Consider the following 22,754-nt stretch of genomic DNA (forward strand, 5'->3'; position numbering starts at 1 on the left):
GGTTTCAAATGGTGAAGGGTTAGCGGGGAATAGAAATGAACTAAAAGACAACAGTTCAATTACAGGTGTGAAAGCGGAGATAAATGTTTTGTCCAACAGTTAATGGAACTTAACAAGCAGATCGTGAACCAAACATTTCAGGACAAAAACCGTACCGTTACGCCTCCACTCGTTCAACTTGTTTCGACCATTACACGCTTCTTCCTACACACGCTGGTTTATTTAAATTAAATTAAAGAAACTCTGGTTTCAGTTGTACAGCTTAGTATTAAAGCCCCCTCACTCTCGGTTCTTGAAGCTCAGAATGAATTCCCTAACCTGCTCACTTTAATATTCTGTGAGCCTTAAATGTGGAACTAGTCCCCGAAACCCACCAACAGCACCAACACAGTTGGTTCAGGGCACAGATACTTGAGTAACAGTGCATTCTCATCCTGTGCCTTAGAGAAGTCCTAAATGATTTTAATGATCTCCACTTACGTGAAAGCCCTTTACTTTAAGTTTTCCTTTTGTTCTTGTCGTTTTTTCTTTCTTATTCCTCTTCTCCACTTCTAATCAATATTTAAAAGGTTGGGATGCTTTCTGGGAATTGTAGTTTACTTGGCTATGTCGTAGTCAAATGTTTAATTTTTAGATGTTTTTTTATGTTTTTTCCAAAAGGCACATCCATAAAACATTAAAAAGGAGAAAGTACCTTCAACCCGCTGCTGTTTGCAAAATAAAAGCCTTTTTTATGTCATACTGCGCACATGACTGATGTTTTTATAAAATTATCTTCATCATTAGGACCAAGCTTTGGTGCAAACGTTATATTTAATATGTATTTCAGTACAAAATAAAATAAGATTTATCTGACATAAGTATAACTACAGAGTTACCAGTACTCGTTTCTGTTGATGCTAGTAAAAGTGTTTACAGTTTACAGTGGTGAGGTTTTATTTCCACATGAGAGCAGAGATATTAAAAGATGTTTTTACAACCTGAGTGTTATCTTTGCAGCTTTTCCATCATTCTTCTTTGTTCTGACAATTCTGGTCTGTCGTCTGGCACAGTGATTCAATAAACACTAAATAAGCAAATAAGCAAAGCACGTTATTTAAAGCCACTAAAAAGTCAGTCACTCTTTATTTTCTGTTATCTGTTTTTATTAAGCGTGCACGTATCATACATATCATACAAAACTATATAAAACATTTCATGAATCTATAAATCAAAGGTCACCTCATTTGATTTTTTTCTTACATGCAGTACCTATTCTATTATACTGCATTATTATCAACATTTAAATCATAAAATAAGTAATTTTTTGGCATTTATCCTTTAAATATTTATATAAAACTGATAAATACTGCACTCCATCTATCAGAGTTCTTTGGCTGTTTAAAGTTTAAAAAGTAAAATTTAAAAGCTGTAAGAAAAACATAAATGTAAATTTTATTTTTGTAAATAGATAAAAAACAGTGAGTGAATGTTTATAGCTGGTAAAAAGAGAAACGCAGTTAAAGGAAAGAGAATCTTTGTATTCAAACTTATGAAATTGGAAATTTTACATTTGCTATTAAAGTACAAAACCACCATAATATATTGGTCTTAAAAATAACGAGTTCTAAAACTGGATCCATAAAAGTTTTTTTTTTTCTTCATCACCTTAATTGTTTTTATAAGTGAAGTGCAGTTTGAGGGTTCTTGTTGATTCCTGACACTGAGCTGGACTTCCGGTCCACATAAGAGGTCCCAGCCCCTGCGCTCCTCCTTGCGGGTGAGTTCTGGTTTGTTGCACCGGTTGTTTCTCTCTTTGGATCTGTAGCGAGTTCTCACTGATAACAGATGGTTTAGATGTAGATCCTCCTGTGCTCTGACAGCGCTCTTCACTTCAGTCACGTTCTCCTCATCCTCATCCTCAAGAAACAGCTGATTCAGGTTGGTGGTCAGGTCGTCCAGAGCCTGGCGCTGCTGCTGTGGAGCTGTTACTTTCTTCTGGGTCTCTGTGGGCGTTGAAGTCTCCTGAATATAAAACTGGTGGAGGATGGACTGCATGGTTTGGTACAGCTTCACACTGGAGCGATCATTCTTCAAATAGGACTTCAGCCTTCCTCCTGTTCTCATGATGGGGACCAGCTTGTGAAGCAGCGTCCCCTCATACAACCTGAATACCATCAGAGATCTTCACCTCATTATTACAGGAATACAAAGAATATGCAGGTCTTACAGTACCTGTACCTCAAAAAAGGTATTTAGAAATCATTTTGTGCTTTTAATTGAATTCTATCTACTCATCCATTTTCTGCTGCTTATCAAGTTTGAAGGTTAAAACGTGATTTAAATGTTGGGATGTATTAAGAAATATATCTATGTCACTGATGTTTTTTTATCACATAGAATAAAAATGTGCTGAGGACAGACAGGAATGTGTATCATCAGCAGGAGGAAGTGAATCGACACGGAAAAGGCAAACGCATGCATCATAGGACAGTTTAACAGAGTCTGTGCAGTCTCACCCAGCTATCTGTGGTTCAGGTAGAGGGCAGCCCAGCAGCTGGTTTAGATGAATGCTGTCCTTCAGGCAGATCTGCCACTGGCTGAAGGAGTGAGCCAGGACCATGTCCAGCTTTGGTTTACAGTGTCTTATCTGAGTCTGCAAAGCTGCAACACACACATCAGATGAATTAAAATCACAGCTTCTCTCCATCAACAATGAACTGATGGCAGATAATACATTTATTTTACACTAATAAACAATTTACATTTCCCTTTTTACTATGCGTCCTTTGCCTACTGCTGTAATATTTTCAGTTGCTTCTATTTTAGTTCTATAGGCCTACATTGTACTTGCCAACAATTTTTTTGGAAATTGTGACTAAAGCTTTGTGTTCATTACCTTCCCTCTGTCTCAGTGTGTCTCCATTGCTCACTCCCAGCAGCAGCGCCTTCAGCAGCGTCTGGTCTGGAGGAGGTTGAGCTTTCTGCAGCCAGTAGCAGGTGACGGCCACTGGGAGACGCAGCTGAGGCGGCAGATGTTTCAGAGACTCCTCAGTGACGCCCAGAGCCTCCAGTATCACCTGCAGACGCTCAGAGGGCTCCGCCTGGAGGAGGGAGAGTAAACATTAATACAAGAAATATGAGGTGTGACGTGTCTGTCATTATCCTGAAACCTTCACCTTATCCAAGGAGTCGAGTGCAAGCTGCCAAAGGACACCGTTGAAAGTCGGTTGGACTCGAGTTAATTTGATCTGGAGGCCGTCTCGTTCTGGCTCTACCACCAGAATGGACTTTCCTCCACTCAGCAGCAACCCGTACATCACCTGGCGGAGGGGTCTCGATGTCAGACAAGCACAGGGCAAGTCGCTGTGGCCAACGGCGAGACTGAGGCTCCTGCTCTGATGCCGCAGCAGCACGTTCAGGATGTCTCCTGTCAGCCGGGCCTGAGTCAGAGACAGGCACACCCAGCCTGGGACGTGGCCTTTTAACTTCAGGAGGACAGAACAGTAGTTAATACCCCAAAACAGCTTCAGTAGACTCTCTGTACTACTTGAAATATAAATATATTTTAAAATAATTAAAATATTTACTAAATAGTTTGTGTTTACCCTGAAGTGGGCTTTAAAACTAAAGTTTCCTAAATAGCTTGAATTCATTTTTCAGAACCTTACTTCTAGAACTTTATGCAACTTTTTGAGGGTAAAATATATATTTTTTTTACTTCTTCTATTACTGGGAATTTAGGCGCCACCCCATGGATGAAGAACCTCTTCAGTGAGCTGGGAGGCAGCTGGTACTCCTGCATCCCCAGCCACAAGCTCTGTTGTACCTCCACCTTTTTCTTCCTGCTCAGTTCTCCCATCATCCCCAGCACCGCCTCCACAGCCTCCTGGGGCTGCTCGAAGGCCTTCAGCCAGCAGAGCAGCCCCTCGATGCGGCTCGGTGTTTCACGGCCTGTAGGGTCGAACTGAGCCCAGCTGATGGACAACCCCTTTCTCTGCAACTTGACGTAGTCGTTCCCAGCTAAGGCGGCGAAGGTGGGCAAGAGCTTGGGCTGGATGTTGAAGAAGATGCAGAAGCTGGAGGTGCTGTAGCTCAGACAGGGGATGTACCTCTGTGAGCCGCTCCGCTCCACCTCCTCCCACCTAAAATAAGAGATGGGCAGCAACCCTGCTGGGAGCTCGAAGATGTAGAAGTCGCTGTCGTTGGAAAGCACTGGACACTGCCACTCACGAGCCAGGGCGGCAATCTCCTGGTCGGCTTCACTGTAGCACTGGGCCACCGGAACCTCCAGTCGGACTAGTGTCTGTTTGAACACCAGCTTGGCTAATAATGGCAGGATATGCTGTTTCATTCCACCCACAGCAGCTTGATGGGCTTTCCTGATGCGATCCTCCGCTCTTTCTGTCGCAGTTTCAAGCTTCTTGTCTTTGTAGTCGAAGGCTCCATCGAAAACCACGTAGGGTGTGATCCTGCAGTCTCTGAGGGCTGTGATGAACCGTTCAATCACGTCCTCAAAGGCAGCGTAGTCTCCTCCATGATTCTCATCCAGACCTAATGATCAAAGGAAAATACTAATTAAACACTGCATTACTTACCAATGCAATGTATTTGAAGTACCAAATCACAACAGATGTCATCTCAAGGCTCTTTAGAGTATTTATGGTTTAAAACCTTACAAATAGAACTGGATATAGAATTCTACAGAAAACCCAACAACCCCACTGAGCAGCACCAGGAGACACTGGAGAGGCAAAACTTGTGTGTACATGAACAAACTGGAATCTATCTGATGGATTTAAACCAGCCCAGTGCTATTCTTTTAATCCAATAACCTGTTCCAGTGTGTGTAGTAAGATGTTGTGATCTGTATTGTTGAATTCATCACTAAGATCTAACAGGATGAGTCCAGAGAGTAGTCCAGAGACTGATGGACTCATGGTAAAGACGGGCTCATCGGATCTAGTCTGGACCTGCTGATAGAGTCTAAGAGACATGTTGAAGGGTTAGAAGAATTAATTACTGAAATTAATTCAGAATGATCTACAGGGAGGAAGCAGTCTGAGTACGAGTGAGGTCTGACAGATGAATCTATAATTAACAGCTCTGACGTCATCCTGGTAACAGCTGATTATCCAGATAGGTGTCAGCTGGCACAGCTTTCAGTTTCCAACCTGATCATTAGAATTAAATTTAATTTAATTTAATTTAATTTAATTTAATTTAATTTAATTTAATTTAATTTAATTTCAAATTGAAATAAATTGAAGCTGATGACTGACTTCAGCCGAACCGTAAAAAGATGTGCAGAACTACTGCATAGTAGTACTCGTACGGAGTACTGTAGTTTCAGTACTTTGATGTAGGTGAGTACTACCTGATCTGAAGTACAGCAGGTACAGCAGCACTACTTCACATTGGTACTACAGTACTTTGATGTACATGAGTACTACCTGATCTGAAGTACAGCAGGTACAGCAGGTTGTAGCCGTCGATCAGCAGCCGGCTCCTCATGAACCGGACCTCCCGGTAGATCTGTCGGTGAGTGTCCAGCACGGTGCTCAGACCCTGAACTCCCATGTTGGGTCCGAGGCTGCAGAGGAACCTGCAGCTGAGCCTCTTTTATCCTTTCTCCTTTTTCGGTTTCCTTAAGTTTCGCTTTTCAGGCCTCAGCTCACTGACAGCTGCTGAACTGTACTTGCAGAATGTGACGCTCATTATTCCTTTTGTCTCCTTGTATCTGTTCATAAATGAAACTGAACATGTTGGTTTCTGCAGAAACCGGTTTATAGGACACAGAAAGAATCTGGACCAGACTCAAACATTCATGTTGTCAGTGTCAAGTTAAAAGGCTCAGTGTGACAGAGCTGTTAGGACTGTAGCATGTTCAGAAAGGTAACATCAGGTGTTTCTGATTGGGGGGGCTGTATGAGAGTTGGAGGAGATGGACTCCATTATGAGAACATCAGTCAAGAGTGTTTTTATTCTTCACTTGGCTTGAAAAAAAAAAAACAGTGCAGTTGAAATATTTTTATGAACTTATTTTCATGGAGTTACAAAAAAAAATGTACATGTTCGACTTTTTAGCCAAAAAATAAAATAAAAAACGTATTTAACAAACCAATAGCAGAAAATGATCAACTGTGTGAAAGATGAGATGATGATAATAATAATAATAATAATAATAATAATAATAATAATAATAATTGTTATTATTATTATTATTATTATTATTATTAACTATGTTTTCTCATATTCTAATCATTTTGAAAAACGTTGAACCGATGAAACGCAGAGTTTTTAGGATTTTCTACAAACACACGGCTGCACTAACTCTGACCTGTTCATATAAAGAGACCAGCTCCTGAACAGCTGTCGACTGTAGAGAGCTCTATGTACGACAGGGTTCATTTGATGCTGTTGATGCTTTTCATTTCCTGTTAAAGTGAGAATAAAATATCTGCATAGATAAATGTATTTACAACAGTATATTTTATTACAACACATTAAAAAGAGCAGTTTACAAGAAGAGATTTTACCGTTCATTGTTTATATTTGTTTATTGTAACAAACAGAGTACAAAGACATTAAAACTGTGATAAATACTGAAAATGGAATTAAAGTTCTGATACAATGAAAATGGTCGACTCTGATTAACACTAAAATCAATACAATAAACAGTTTACTTCAAAAACAGATCTTTGATAAAACCCAAGCTGGTGGATGGTTAAGTTGACCTGAGAGTCTGGATTTAAAAACTGGATCCGTAAAAGCTTCTACAGCGATTTAAAGCAACAGAGCTCGACTTGCAGCTTTGAATTCAAAACATCATTGGAAGTTTTTAAAAAGTGCTTTTTGCTACAACAGCATTTGAATTTCTTCTAAACCGGGAGTGAGGTAAAGTTTAAGAGGGGTCAGGGGTCAGGGGTCTCCAACGGTTGAATACTGACATGGATCTGGAGTCATGGTCCTCAGAGGAGGTCCCAGCCCCTGCACTCCTCTTTGCGGGCCACCTCTGGATTTTTGCACCGGTTGTTTCTCTCTTTGGTTCTGTAGCGAGTTTTCACCGACAACATACGATCTAGATCCAGGTCCTTCTGTGCACTGACTGCGCTCTTTACTTCAGTCGCCGTCTCCTCGTCATTGTCCTGTAAGAACAGCTGCTGCAAGCCTGCAGTCAGGTCATCCAGAGGCTGCCGCTGCTGCTGCTGCTGTGGAGCTCTGACTTTACTCTGTGTCTCTGAGAACATGGATGTTTGCTGAGTATGAAGCTTGTGGATGAATGCAAGCATGCGCTGGTACTGCTTCACACTGGAGCGATTACTCTTTAGAAAGGACTTCAGCTTTACTCCTTTTTTCATCATGTGGACCAGCTGGTGGACCAGAGTCCCCTTGTATAATCTGGAAACATCAGAAAGACAAGATAGATTCTCACCTAGATTCTCACAGTTAAATCAGACTGAGATGTTTCTCTGTTCCGACCAACGGTTTATTTACTGACTATCATTTACAATTGCACTTTGTAAGTAAACTGAAAGGACCTGTGCTGTCAGTTGGTGGTCAGTATATAAAAATAGAAAGCAAGGAGCCCAAGAACCGATCCTTGAGAAACACCACAAGACTCGGCAGTGCTACACAGTAAGTGACCAGTCTGGTCCTAAGAGGCCGACCCCATTCTCCAACCAGCAGCAGATTGTGATTATCTGTTTGCAGCTTTTTAAAGCATTCTGAAACCCAGTGTACGTCAGAGAGCAGAGTTTTATCATCTGTAGAGTCTCACCGTGCAATCTGTGGTTCAGGTAGAGGGCAGCCCAGCAGCTGGTTTAGGTGGATGCTGTCCTTCAGGCAGATCTGCCACTGGTTGAAAGAGTGAGTCACGACCTTGTCCAGCTTTGGGTTCCAATGATTTTCCAGAGTTTTCAAATCTGCAACACAATTTCATTCTTGAGTTACACTGCTAACCCTAACCCTAACCCCAGCACTTACCTGATGGCACATTTATTGTCTACTGATAAAAAATGTCTATCCGTGAAACTGCCTACTATTTGTCACTCACTTCTCATAAATACTGTAGCAACTATTTGCAGTTTAGCTTATAATTAATCCTATATTTAATATTAAATGTATTATTATAATATATAATAATAATGATATTCAAAGCTTTGTGTTCATTACCTTCCCTCTGTCTCAGTGTGTCTCCATTGCTCACTCCCAGCAGCAGCGCCTTCAGCAGCGTCTGGTCTGGAGGAGGTTGAGCTTTCTGCAGCCAGTAGCAGGTGACGGCCACTGGGAGACGCAGCTGAGGCGGCAGATGTTTCAGAGACTCCTCAGTGACGCCCAGAGCCTCCAGTATCACCTGCAGACGCTCAGAGGGCTCCGCCTGGAGGAGGGAGAGTCAACAGATTGGATCATAACATTAAGCTAAAATTAAACAGGAACACAAAGAATAATTAACAGGAAATGATCTGTGGCATAATAATTATTTTCACTGTAACTTTATTACATAGAAAGTGTTTCAGTTTACCGTCTGGACCATATTTTAGATTTACACTGATGTCGGCATCCATATTGATTAGTATTTGTATTATTATATCCATAGATATAATCCATTGAATTTATGTGGTTTTATATAAAGAAAGCTTTAAAAGCATCATATCAAGTATTTCATGTTTTATCAGGCCTAAAAAGAACGAAGTCAAGTTCTACCAGATATGAAACGGTTGATATTTGTGTTTTAATACTTTCTCTGGTTCCAGCATCTGTTGGGTGAGTATTTTTAGATTTGATCTGCAGGTAGAAAAAGTTCCTAACAGAGAATGTGAGTGAAGTGGTGAGAATTTCAGCTCTGTAATGTCTGTGGTGAGTCTGAAGTATTTCTGTTTTACACCACGAAGAAAAAGACGTCTGTTCTATCAACTTTGTAAAAACAAAAAGATCCTAAAAGTCTCACCTTATCCAGGGATTTGAAAGCCACACTGTCTCTGGAGATCGGCTGGACTGGGATGAATTTCAGCTGGAGGCCCTCTCTGTGTCTCTCTTCCACCACACGGGGCTTTCCTCCACCCAGCAGCAGCCCATACATCACCTGGCGGAGCAGCCTGGATGTCAGGCAGGCACTGGGCAAGTCTGCATGCTCCACAGGTATGTTGAGGCTCAGTCTCTGCAGCAGCAGCACGTCCAGGATGTCACCAGTCAGCCGGGCCTGTGTGAGAGGCAGGCACATCCAGTGTGGGACACGACCCACCACCTCCAGGAAGACAGGACAGAACAAACTGAGTATATTTACACTATTTCTTCAGTAAAATACAAGGTTCTAGAGTATTTGCATGTTAGCAGGTGGTGTGACTGCATGATAAAAGTAAGTGATCTTATTACTTTGTCCACTGCTGGCAGAGGAGGGGGGGCACCATGGATGAAGAACCTCTTCAGTGAGCTGGGAGGCAGCTGGTACTCCTGCATCCCCAGCCACAAGCTCTGTTGTACCTCCACCTTTTTCTTCCTGCTCAGTTCTCCCATCATCCCCAGCACCGCCTCCACAGCCTCCTGGGGCTGCTCGAAGGCCTTCAGCCAGCAGAGCAGCCCCTCGATGCGGCTCGGTGTTTCACGGCCTGTAGGGTCGAACTGAGCCCAGCTGATGGACAACCCCTTTCTCTGCAACTTGACGTAGTCGTTCCCAGCTAAGGCGGCGAAGGTGGGCAAGAGCTTGGGCTGGATGTTGAAGAAGATGCAGAAGCTGGAGGTGCTGTAGCTCAGACAGGGGATGTACCTCTGTGAGCCGCTCCGCTCCACCTCCTCCCACCTAAAATAAGAGATGGGCAGCAACCCTGCTGGGAGCTCGAAGATGCAGAAGTCGCTGTCGTTGGAAAGCACTGGACACTGCCACTCACGAGCCAGGGCGGCAATCTCCTGGTCGGCTTCACTGTAGCACTGGGCCACCGGAACCTCCAGTCGGACCTAGTGTCTGTTTGAACACCAGCTTGGCTAATAATGGCAGGATATGCTGTTTCATTCCACCCACAGCAGCTTGATGGGCTTTCCTGATGCGATCCTCCGCTCTTCGTGTCAGAGTTTCAAGCTTCTTGTCGGTGTAGTCTGAGCCTCCATCCAGCACCACATACGGAGTGACCTCACAGTCTCGGAGGGCTGTGATGAACCGTTCAATAAGGTCCTCAAAGGCAGCGTACTCTCCTCCATGATTCTCATCCAGACCTAATGATCAACCACAGGAAAGTTATGAAACACTACTTGTTTTCAGTATAACGAGATATTCCACACGAGACCTGGACGATAGGCGGGAGGAACACTGAACCTGTTTAGTGCTTTATTAATGAACCATGTGTTAGTCATGGTCTGTTGGAGCCAGATGAGGTGTTTACTAAGGTACCAGGCAGAATGTGAAGAGCTGGGGTTAAACACTGACGTCACTTTATGTCTTGTGAAGTCCTGTCCCACATTTCTCACCTGTTCCTGCACAGTTAAAGCAGCTTTATTCTCTGTCTGTCGGAGGATCAGATACTTTTGGAACCTCGCCCCCTCAAACTGTTGCCACATCTCATCTCACTCGTCTCTGTAAAGGGCAGTTCACGCTTTCTGTGTCCACACTCAGAGTGGTCCTGACCCAAGCAGGTACGAGGTCTCCCTAAGGTCTGCATGGACTCGCATGCAGATCAAAATATCAACTAGATTGGAATGTGGTTCCGATTCATGTTCCCCTCAGGATTCCTTGAAATAACTTTGATGATCCTCTGACAGGTCAACATGCCGCCCAGAGCTGAACAGTAGTGACTGTTTGTTTAGCAGCTCTTTGTTCAAAATATAGGGAGCGGCTTGAGGAGTCGTCATTTGGTTTGATTTGTTTTTTCTGGTTGCCAAGTTATTCACCAAATCACCGGCAGTATGTGAATGATCACAACAAATATCACAGGCAGGGGGCAGCAGGGGGCAGCAGGGGGCAGCAAGTAAGCGGTGCCCATCGACTCTAGGATCAAAGACGGGAGTCTGGGAGTCCCCCTGGCCAAATGTCCCAGGACAAAACACGGAACCTCCAAGCAGTCCAAAAAAACCCAGCCAACCCAACGGGCAAGTGACAGCTGGGGAAGCTGGTGTCAGCTGGGAGGGTGGTGTCAGCTGCGAGGGTGGTGTCAGCTGCGAGGGTGGTGTCAGGAAGTGAACACTTGTTGTTGACGAGTTATAAAAAAGTTGATTAAAACTTGACGTCACCTTGTTAATAAATGAATAATATGATGAAATATTGGTCGGGTGCTGATAAAACTTCAGCTACAGTAAAGAAAGATTTCAAAAATAAAAAAACTCATCCTGGTAACAGCTGATTATCCAGATACTGCAGTACCACTTCATAGTGGTACTACAGTACTTTGATGTACATGAGTACTACCTGATCTGAAGTACAGCAGGTACAGCAGTACTACTTCACATTGGTACTACAGTACTTTGATGTAGGTGAGTACTACCTGATCTGAAGTACAGCAGGTGCAGCAGTACTACAGTACTTTGATGTACATGAGTACTACCTGATCTGAAGTACAGCAGATGCATCAGCACTACTTCACATTGGAACTACAGTACTTTGATGTACATGAGTACTACTTGATCTGAAGTACAGCAGGTACAGCAGTACTACAGTACTTTGATGTACATGAGTACTACTTGATCTGAAGTACAGCAGGTACAGCAGTACTACAGTACTTTGATGTACATGAGTACTACCTGATCTGAAGTACAGCAGGTGCATCAGCACTACTTCACATTGGTACTACAGTACTTTGATGTACATGAGTACTACCTGATCTGAAGTACAGCAGGTACAGCAGCACTACTTCACATTGGTACTACAGTACTTTGATGTACATGAGTACTACCTGATCTGAAGTACAGCAGGTACAGCAGCACTACTTCACATTGGTACTACAGTACTTTGATGTAGGTGAGTACTACCTGATCTGAAGTACAGCAGGTACAGCAGCACTACTTCACATTGGTACTACAGTACTTTGATGTACATGAGTACTACCTGATCTGAAGTACAGCAGGTACAGCAGCACTACTTCACATTGGTACTACAGTACTTTGATGTACATGAGTACTACCTGATCTGAAGTACAGCAGGTACAGCAGCACTACTTCACATTGGTACTACAGTACTTTGATGTACATGAGTACTACCTGATCTGAAGTACAGCAGGTACAGCAGGTTGCAGCCGTCGATCAGCAGCCGGCTCCTCATGAACCGGACCTCCCGGTAGATCTGTCGGTGAGTGTCCAGCACGGTGCTCAGACCCTGAACTCCCATGTTGGGTCCGAGGCTGCAGAGGAACCTGCAGCTGAGCCTCTTTTCTCCTTTCTCCTCTTTCGGTTTCCTTAAGTTTCGCTTTTCACACCTCAGCTGCTGAACTCGAATCATCGACTCGTGTTTCAAGTTATGTTCTTCGGAGTTTTTCTGTTTTTCAGCTTTCGTCACTTTGGTTTATTACAAATGCACAAAGTGCTTCATTAACGTTTCTCTGCATTTGCAATTTCAGCCGTTGTCAAACTGAAAATGATAAAAAAAAATGTTGTGAACCGACAGAAACCATCTGGAAATGAAAGTGACTGGATGTAGTAGAAGGTGAGGGGTCAGAGAGCAGTGACATTAATGAATTAACATGAATTAATGTTAATACACTGAACATTCAACACTCTGAGCTGTTCATTTACATAAAAACACATTACTGTTACTCTTTTTGGTTAAATATTTCACAGTATAAATACTTGAAAACAGCACTTTACAATATTTCTTGTATTTCTTGCCCACATGCTTGAATCAATAATAATAATAATAATCAATAATGCACTTTGGATTTTCATCCTTCAGATTAACAGGGAAGTGGATTTTGCTTGTTAGCAGCAAAGTACAACACATTTGTAAGAAAGTCATGTTGTGATCTTTAAAATAGTTCAATGATGAGACAGTTGATGGAGGAATAATAACTCATCTTTCTAGTTGTGCTGCAGTAGCTCCCGTTACATTTGTATTTTGTAGTTGTGTAGTTATTTTGTGCGTTTTTTTTCCATTCCTTACTATTTTTTATTCTCTTTATTCTCTTTATTCTCTTTATTCTCTCCTTCGAAACAACTTAACAATAACAACGGACACGACCAGAAACAGACGCATCATTTACACCAGAGATCAGCTGATCGCACTCTCCCAACACCCACCGGGAGAAAGGCCTCTGATCCCCGTGGAGCTAAGGAGAAGGGGCCGGGGATGAAGAGCTGGACTAAAAAAGAAAGAGGGGAAGAGAAGGTTTAAACCTTCTCTAAAGGTTTAAACCTTCTCTACCTTCTGTGGTCACGGGAAACGTGAGGTCCCTGGTGAATAAGATGGACGAGCTCGGTGCCAGCGGGAATATTATGTATATAGTGCAGCATGATGTGTTCTACTGAGACCTGGTTCAGGAACAGATTCCGGACTCCAACTGCACCATCAGCGGCTTCAGGACTGTGGGGGCGGACAGAGACTGTAGGAGTAGTGGTGAGAGGAGAGGAGGTGGGATTGCAGTGCTTGTAACAGGTGTTACTGAACTTGATTTAAAAATAAAAATCTGTGAATATAACTCTCTCTAGAAAAGAGCAATAAACAGTAATGAATTGTTCAATGTTTGTTCAGTATTTTACTGTTACAGCTGTTTGCTGTCTTTACACAGTCTGTACCAAACTGTCCATTTTAGCTCCATCACTGATCATTTTACAGTACAATAATGACAACGTGCTGCCACTTCATTGCTGTTTATTTAACAGGAAGAAGTTTAAGAGTGTGTGACACCGACAGCTGACTTCAAACCTGATGGACTAATAAAATATGTGTGACACTGAAAATATCCAGCGAGCATTAGATGCAACCAAGCTTTTAATAAGAGCAGCATACAACATAGCCAACATATGAATTTCTATCTTATTTTATTTTGATAACATGTGAACAGTCCTGTGTTTTTGATCGGCCCTCTTCTAGCCCCTCTTTCTATCCTGTTTCTTTTAGTTGGTTCCTCTGAGGCGCTGACCTGAAGTGAAAGTGAAAGTTAGGACAATAATAAGTGCGCAGTAAACTGCCCCGAAGAAGCGTGTTCGATTTGTTCTGTAAAAATCAGGATATCCACAGAAATGGTGAGATTACTACTTAAACTAAACACAGAGAAACACACTGGGTTCATGTGAGGGAGCTCAGTCCAATGAGTTCAGCTACACTGGGACACTTCTTGTCCTCTAAAATCCAAAAGAACCCAACATATAATCAGAGGTGGTCAAGAACTGGACTGGACTAAGAACTCAGCAGCACTGTACAAAAGGATCAGAGCCGGATGTACTTTCTGAGGAGACTCAGGTCCTTCAACGTCTGCAGCACCATGCTGCTGATGTTTTATGAGTCTGTAGTGTCCAGTGTCATCTTCTATGCTGTGGTCTGCTGGGGCAGCAACATGAAGGTGGCACACACTAACAGACTAAACAAGCTGATTATGAGGGCTGGCTCTGTTCTGGGGGTGGAGCTGGACCCTCTACATGTTGTGGCTGAGAGGAGGATGCTGTTCAAACTCCTCTCAATCTTGGACAATCCCTCCCACCCACTGCACAGTGTGTTGGCTGGACAGAGGAGCACGTTCAGCCACAGACTGATCAACATTAAGTCCACAGAGAACCACAGGAGGTCCTTTCTACCTGTGGCAATTAATCTGTACAATTCCTCCCCCCTCTGTAAAGGGTGGGGGAAGTGATAGTTGTGTCATACACTTGCTGTCAATCCACATAGAGTTTATATATTGACCCAATTTCATTTATCTATTTTACATATTCTGTATATATATTGAGTTTTTCTGTATTGATGTTATTGGTTATGTGTATTTGTGTTGGTGGTTGTGCTTCCTTTTCTTTCAAAACTTTCTTTCTTTCAGAACAATGGTAATGAGGCAAAACAATTTCCCTCTGGGATTAATAAAGTTTTTTGAATCTTGAATCTAAGTACATTTACTTAAATACCGTTGAGTACTTGAAATTAATGGATACTTTTACTTGCAGTTAAGTGTTTTTCCAGGCAAATACTTGCATTTGAACTTGAGTATTGAGTTTGTGTACTTTATACACCTCTGTCTCTCCAGGTGATTTCACAGCAGAAATACAAGGATGTTTTCTTATGCTGTCCCAAAATATCTGACCTCCCAGTATACCTGTATTCATGCTACCCTACTATTTAAACATCTGAGGTCTGATGAGGTACACTCTGTTACAATACACAGTAATATAGGAGTCGGTTTATAAAAAGTTTTTATTACCGTAGAGATAATTCAATAGTTTGGTACCAAACCTCTGAATTAAAGCTGACACACCCCTGATGGTAATTTACATAGCAGAATATTAAAATGAGTTTTCCTGACATCGAAACTGATGCTCCATCTAATTAAAACAAGCTTCTCAGCTGTGTTCATATCTGTGAAAGTGAGAAGTAACCAACACATTTCATTCTGATTTCCTAAAGTGAAACCAGACTGAGGAGGAATGTCCAACCTAAAAAGCAGTAATGTTTGTGGACCCCCCACTACAGAGGGACACGTGTGAGTAAACCTTTACTGTGTTTGTCCCGTAGTGCCCCCCCGCTGTAAATCATCAGTCCCACTGTTAGAAACCTGTGTCGTTATCTGTTTCAAAGTTAACTTTAGGAAATAAAAATGCTTCTCATCTGGTCCGATCGCACTGTTGAGCACTGACCACAGTTCTGTTTGGGTTCTCAGTGCCTCACTGTGGACAGGTTGATGTGTCCGTCACGCTTTCTGATTAATCCATCTCACTAAGATGACAACAAGCTGCAAGTCTGAGGGTTACAGCAACCTCTCTCCAAAGGCTGAAAGTGGTGTTATTAATCTGTGGAGCTGTTAATAAATGAGCTATGGTGCCCATAGATGACCTACTGAAGACACGTTACTCGTGTTAGGCTGCAGCAGTGAGGCTCACTGATGCTTCAGAAAACTGTGATTTAAACAAGAATGTGTTTTTAGCGGGATTTCTTAACAACAATAGAGGTCACAGGCCTTTTCCTTTAAAACAGGTGGTATTCTGGGTTTTAGCATGAAACCAGTAACAGCATCCTCACGTCCCAGTGGACTCTCCATGAAGAGTAACATGTCAATGGGTGTTCCTGATCAATTTAGAGAACAAGACCTTCTTCCTGATGAAAGGTGAGAGAGCGTTATGTGTTGGCCCATTCAGGTGTTTCTTAAGGTGCTGAATCAGAGTGGAAAGTCCACGTTGTTTCCCAACACAAACACTGTCTCAGTATTTCTCATGTTATAAACCTGGAGTGCATGTTTTATCATTTTTATTTGTTCATATACAAATTGTTTGCCTAGGATGTATTCACTGGTTTAACATTGGGACAAAGACAAAGTGTAATCTTTATTATGCAAATACCTTTTTGGAAGCAGGTCTTCAACAGTGGAGGTTTCCAGGGGTCAGACTGCATCGAATCAGAACCAGGACCTAAAGGTTAGTGTGAAGGCAGGGTCTCTGGTAATCACTGCCTGGCAGATAGAGAAAGGCAACCGATGATCTTGTCCAGAGCACTATCCTGTATTTACTTAGTTATTTATACATTTCTAACTTTGAACTAACATTTGAATCCCTAACTCTAATCTAATACAGGCCTGTTCATATTACATAATCTCCTTTATTCATTTTGCCCAAAGATGCTTTGGTAATGTGCTAATGTGTTGATACCACACATAAACTGTTATTTAAAATTACAGCTTACCTTTTTTATTTCAGGATTTTGAAGACAATGTTTTTGAATTTGTGAAATCAAATATAACAAATTGCCAGAAGATTCTTGACTCTAATGGGGTGTTTGAGGAAGACAAAGAGAAGGAGGAATGGATCATTCAGAAGCTGCAGCCAAAGAGGCATTTCTGCAGATTGCTCTTCATGTTTTGAAGAGAATGAACTTGAACACCTACGTTTTCATCCTTGAGCAACGTAAGCGACTGCACACACACAAAAAGAGGTCCTTCCACAGCATCTTTAGGAAGAGTTTGTTTGAGGTTATCGCTGCCGAAAGTGGTTCAATCAGTTGAAAACACTTTTCCACCATCACTCTGTTAATTTAATGGTTGTGTTCAATGTGTTGTGTATGAAACATCATGACTGTGTTCTATCAGCTTATTTATTTTTGACTTTGGTGAAGGTCAGATCACATTTCATGACCAATTTCTGCAGAAGACCTGGAACTTGCAATTTGGCATAGATTCTTCTTGCTGCTTTCAGATATTGCAAAGACTTAATAAACTCAGTGTTAAACAGACAAAATTATACAATACAGACGTAGCTGGTGTCCTCCTACATACTTAAAGCAAAGAATAGAACTAGCAGAAAGAATTGTAAATAGTAGTAGGACGAAAAGAGACGAGACACAGACCAGTAACATTTGAGGTCTCATCCTCACAGTGAACTTGGAAAAGACAACATGTATAATTTATTTAAAGAAGTTATGACTAATTACTTGTTTCCGTCCTTTTAGGGCATTATGGAGAACTCATTATGTACCAGCGGAAACTTGAATTTTGGATGAGACTAAAATGTGGACGCATGCCTGAAGGGATGGCAAATCAAGAAAGTGCCAGAAGTTTCAACAAAATATACACAGAACTCTATGTTCTTGATGGAGACAGTAGCGAGATCAACAATGAACATGAAGTGAGACAAATTGAAACAACTATCAACCGACCAAAGTCTGTGGATGTGCTGCTGACAAACCTCATTATGGGCAACCTGCTACCAGAAGCTCATCTGTGGATTACCACGCGACCTGCTGCAGCCAGCTGCAGCCAGCTGCATCCCCTCACAGTATGTTGACCGAGTCACTGAGATCCGAAGCTTCAACAACCTCCAGAAGGAACAGTACTTCTACAAGAGAATTGCTGATGAAACCTTAGCTAAACGAGTAATTGCAAACTTAAAGTCAACCAGAAGTCTCTACATCATGTGTCACGTTCCTGTGTTTTGCTGGATTTCCTCCATTGTCCTGGGAAACGTGTGCCAAACCAGGAGGAGGGAAAATGCCCAAGACTTTGACTCAGATGTACATCCACTTTCTGGCACATCAGACTGCACAGATGCATGTGAAGTACTGTAAAGAGGAACAGCTGGACTCCCACGGGAACAACAAGGTCATTATGTCACTTGGGAAGTTGGCCTTCCAGCAGCTGGAGAAAGGGAACCTGGTCACTCCTAAGGAGAACCTCAACATCTTCATCTCTGCTACCTCCATCTCAGCCTCTTGTCTCTCTCGAACCAAGCCTGTATCCAAACTGCACAAAGCAGCGGTGAACAGAGCCTTACAAAGCAACAATGGGCACCTGGATCTCTTCCTGCGTTTCCTCCTCGGAATCTCTCTGGAGTCCAGCCAGGTTCTGCTCAAAGGCTTGAAGATACAGGTAGAAACCTGTGACCCCCAAAGTCAGGAGGAGTCCATCAAGTACATCAAGGAGAAAATCAAGCAGATTCCTCATCTGGACAGGTGTGTAAATCCTTTCCCCTGTTTGAGTGAGTTAAACGATGACTCTCTGGTGGATGAGATCCAGAGCTACATGAACACAGACTCGCCAATGGACCAGTGCTCTCCAGCTCAGTCGGCTTGCATGGTGTTTGTGTTGCTCACTTCACAAAAGCATCTTGAGCAGTTTGAACTCAGGAAATACTCCAGGAAAGAAGAAGGTCTTCTCATGCTCCTACCAGTTCTCAAAGCATCCAGATCAGATCGGTTCAAATGAGGCAGTTGAAATCTGAAATGATTTAATTTCACCTTTGCTCTTTTCACCTTATGATACACGACACCATTTTAAGCAAACGTTAAATTGCATTTGTCTGTTCTGTTTATCAGGTTGAATGACTGTAAACTCACTAAAGGCCTCTGTCAGGCGCTCTCGTCCGCTCTAAGCTCAACATCGTTAGAACTACACGATTTGAACATAAGTGACAACACTTTACAAGATTCAGGAATCGACTTCCTCTGCACTGGTCTCCAGAGTCCGCTCTCCAGACTGAAGGCACTAACGTGAGCAAGTCTTACAGTCGTAGAATTTGGATTCAAAGTAATGATTGTTAGTAAAATAACTTTCAAATTTAAGCAATTGTTCTTTTAAAGAACTGTTTCTTTCTCAACTCTTGTTTCTGTATATTCACCAGCTCTTACTATTTTCTATCTCAGCATCACATCAACACTTTCCACATTCATTCTTCTCTGGGACATTCCCTGTCTTCAGAACATGTACCGTGATCTCTTTGATGATCCTCTCTGATGCCATTCTTTCCTTCAGGCTGAACCGATGCAGTCTCACTCGTAAATGCCGTGAAAACCTGGCTTCAGTCCTGAGTTGTCACCCATCACCACTTAGAGAGCTGGACCTCAGTAACAACGATATTGAAGACTCAGGAGTGCTGCTGCTGTGCACAGGACTCGGAAATGTGCACTGTAATCTAGAAATCCTCAGGTAACACTATTCTCATATTCTGTAGAGTTTATCTGCAACTGTTTTGATGGGAGTTCCAGGAATTAGCAGAGTCATTAAACTTGTTCAAATAGGATTGTTGGGTTTTCTATATGACTTTTATACAATCAGCTGTGTAAGGTCTTAAACCTTAAGAGTGTTTGTCCCACTCGACCTTTATGTGAGTCGTTAAGGTCATGTAAACAGCTTTTTATACTTTGACACATAATCCCAATGTTGTACATGATAATTGGTCGGGTCAACAACCTTTACTGTGTTTAAGGCCTGATGACTGTAAAGGAAGTTAAATGTCTAGGACTGCCCCCCCAGCACTCCATGCCAAATCATTGAAGTTGGTATTGGAATATTACAAATAAAACAAAAGCTCAGTTTTTACTTGAGCCTGATCCAGAGAGATGAGATTAAATTCTGCTCCTGAACAGGCTGTCGTTCTGTTGCGTTACGGAGAAGGGTTGTGGTTTCTTGGCCGTCGCAGTGAAGTCCAACCCGTCGCACCTGAAGGAGCTGGATTTGAGCTACAATCACCTTGGAGAGTTGGGAGTGAAGCTCCTGACTGAAACTCTGGAGGAATGTCGATGTGAACTCACTAAACTCAGGTAAAGCTCCGAGTTACTGTGAGGGGACGCTTTCTATTTACTGAATTCCTATTTACTCATGAAACAATTACAAAACAGCTGTAGGTGTAGTCAGTTGTTGGGACTTCTGCTTCAATCACAACATCACTCCCTGCATGTTAAATTTAAAATCTCTTATTGATCTTCACTGTTGTATTTGGGTTTGTCAGTTTAATGATCTGGTAAATGATGACGAGTTTCATTCGTCTCTTGTCTCCTGTAAACAGGTCTGTAGCTAAGAACCACACAACAAATAGTGTGTAGTTGGATGAAATCCACACGCACACACACTCGTAAGTGGAAATTCAGTGCAGTGGAATGCTGATGCATGTCCTTTGTATAGAAAACATACATCTGACTCATTAAAATAACAGACACACCTTATTTATACCATAGGAATGTAGTGGAGGCTGAGCCTCTACATCATTCAGTGTGTTTCGGCACTCGAGTCACCAGTTTACAGTCGGCTTATCAGGTTCAAGTCAAGTGCTTAATAGAATAACCTGGAATAAACAGCCTGCGATATTCTGCAGAACTGGACCAGTGCCTCTACTTCAGCTTTTATTTTTGCCTATTGCTGGGATTTTTACATTTTTCATTTCTATTTAGTTTTAAAACATTCAGTTTAATTTAAATCTCACTTTATAAAACTTGTGAAATCTTTTAAAATTCAGTATAATTATAATAAACTCGGTTTTGTATTGTTAATATGCTACTTAATCAGCAATGTTCTGGAAGCTCGTAGAAATGTTCTTCTTACTTTTATAGTCAGCAGATTAGTGCAAGTGCAAGCTTTCTGCAAATTCTGATCCTGACAGCTTGTTCATGTCCTCCACACAGTGTGGACCACAATTCAGAATGCTGGTTTATACCTGGACTGACAAAATGTAAGTTGTGAGTTTCTATGTTGAGCCAACGCACGCCCAGCGCTGCTCACGGGGTTTTCTGTACAATTCTGTTTACAGTCGTATTCTGTAAGGTCTGTAAAGTGTCCTGACATTACTTCTGTTGGGATTAATAATCTGAACCGAATATATTGACATAGAATTGACAAATAAAACATCATTTGAGTTTTAGTACGAATGTTTCATTCAGTGTGTTAGAGTTAGTTTTAATTTCACATTCTTTCCTTTCTTCCAGACACATGTGACCTTAAACTGGATCCTGATACAGCTCACAAACTTCTCATCCTCTCTGAGGACGACCGAAAAGTTACCCAGGGCACAGAGGAGCAGCACTATCCTGATGACCCCGACAGGTTCGACCACTGGACTGAAGTCCTGTTTAAGCAGGGCTTGACTGGCTACTGTAACTGGAAAGTAGGGTGGGAGGGAAACTGGGCAGGGCTCGGTGTGACCTACCGGGGCATCGGTCGCAAGGGTGTGGGAAACAACTGTGTGATTGGATATAATAGGATGTCTTGGGGTTTGCACTGTTCCGCTCATGGCTACGCAGCATATCACAACATCAAGAGCATTGCGATTCCAGTTCCTTCAGCAGGCTGCCGTAAAGTGGCCATGTATCTGGACTGGGAGGCTGGGATCCTGTCCTTCTACAGAGTGTCTTCTGGAGGGTCCCTGACACACATTCACACCTTCTACACCACATTCACTGAGCCTCTGTATCCAGGGTTTAGAGTCTGGGACTACGGCTCCTCTCTTACACTGTGTCAGTCGAACTAGCCGTTACATTATTGATCCTTTCTTTAAACACAGATCTCACATGTTAAGATCACTAAGAAGACTTCATTTGGACAGACCTGTGCCCTGTGTGACAAACTGCTTCTTATTACTTTGAGTGCTGCCAATTCATCACTGCATTGTAGGTGACAACACAACGGGTCAACTTGAGCTGCTTGAATTTAATTTAAGTTAAATATAGTTTCAGATTAGTAGTTTACACGCCCCGGACTCTTTTCACTTTGTTTTGTTGTGTTTTATTTTTCTTTCTTTTGTAATTTTGTGAAGCACATTTTATTGAATTGTGTTGTTTGAACAGTTATTATAATTATTCTATAAAAAACCAACAACCCCACTGAGCAGCACCAGGAGAAAGAGGAGAGGAGAAACTCCCTCTAGAGGAAGAAACCTCCAGCAGAACCAGGATCAGGGTGGGCGGCCATCTGCCTCGACCGGTTGGAGTGAGAGGAAAGAGGAGAGAGAAAAGAACAGCAGGTAATAGAAATATTGACCAAATCATTTTCAATTGAATGAAGTTGATTTAGTAGGAAATGAGTCTTAATCTGGCACAAGAACTTTTCATTTCTCCGCCAGATGTTAGAAAACACCTTTGGGATTTTAGAACGAACGGTAGCGTGTTGGTTTCAGCCCTGATTAGGTATCATGTAGAAAGGTCCGGGCGACCTGGACCTGGACCTGGACCAGCACCTGGACCTGGACCTGGACCAGCACCTGGACCTGGACCTGGACCTGGACCTGGACCTGCACCTGGACCTGGACCTGGACCAGCACCTGGACCTGGACCTGGACCAGCACCTGGACCTGGACCTGGACCTGGACCTGGACCTGGACCTGGACCTGGACCTGGACCTGGACCTGGACCAGCACCTGGACCTGGACCAGCACCTGGACCTGGACCTGGACCTGGACCTGGACCA

The 22,754-nt window shown here is 42.5% G+C and overlaps 3 protein-coding genes across 3 annotated transcripts; 1 reads left to right on the plus strand and 2 right to left on the minus strand.

The window, feature by feature from the left end:
* Positions 1-1,163: 1,163 nt before the first annotated feature.
* Positions 1,164-5,941, minus strand: LOC113168812 (protein asteroid homolog 1-like). Its single transcript, XM_026369825.1, has 6 exons — positions 5,433-5,941; positions 3,701-4,533; positions 3,159-3,467; positions 2,879-3,083; positions 2,499-2,643; positions 1,164-2,146 (listed from the first exon to the last, which is right to left on the minus strand). The coding sequence occupies exons 1-6, from the start codon at positions 5,557-5,559 to the stop codon at positions 1,591-1,593; spliced, it is 2,175 nt and encodes a 724-aa protein (XP_026225610.1). The 5' UTR covers positions 5,560-5,941; the 3' UTR covers positions 1,164-1,590.
* Positions 5,942-6,464: 523 nt separating this feature from the next.
* Positions 6,465-12,520, minus strand: LOC113168813 (protein asteroid homolog 1-like). Its single transcript, XM_026369826.1, is given in 7 exon segments — positions 6,465-7,380; positions 7,760-7,904; positions 8,155-8,359; positions 8,930-9,226; positions 9,355-9,930; positions 9,932-10,188; positions 12,163-12,520. Coding segments are annotated over 7 exon segments (2,148 nt in total). The 5' UTR covers positions 12,401-12,520; the 3' UTR covers positions 6,465-6,950.
* Positions 12,521-16,438: 3,918 nt separating this feature from the next.
* On the plus strand, positions 16,439-22,117 carry LOC113168924 (NACHT, LRR and PYD domains-containing protein 3-like). Its single transcript, XM_026369998.1, has 7 exons — positions 16,439-16,506; positions 16,786-18,775; positions 18,896-19,069; positions 19,332-19,505; positions 19,946-20,119; positions 20,906-21,024; positions 21,278-22,117. The coding sequence occupies exons 2-7, from the start codon at positions 18,072-18,074 to the stop codon at positions 21,817-21,819; spliced, it is 1,887 nt and encodes a 628-aa protein (XP_026225783.1). The 5' UTR covers positions 16,439-16,506; positions 16,786-18,071; the 3' UTR covers positions 21,820-22,117.
* Positions 22,118-22,754: the final 637 nt, after the last annotated feature.

The sequence above is a fragment of the Anabas testudineus genome, chromosome 16, assembly GCF_900324465.2.
Source record: "Anabas testudineus chromosome 16, fAnaTes1.2, whole genome shotgun sequence".
Taxonomy (NCBI): domain Eukaryota; kingdom Metazoa; phylum Chordata; class Actinopteri; order Anabantiformes; family Anabantidae; genus Anabas; species Anabas testudineus.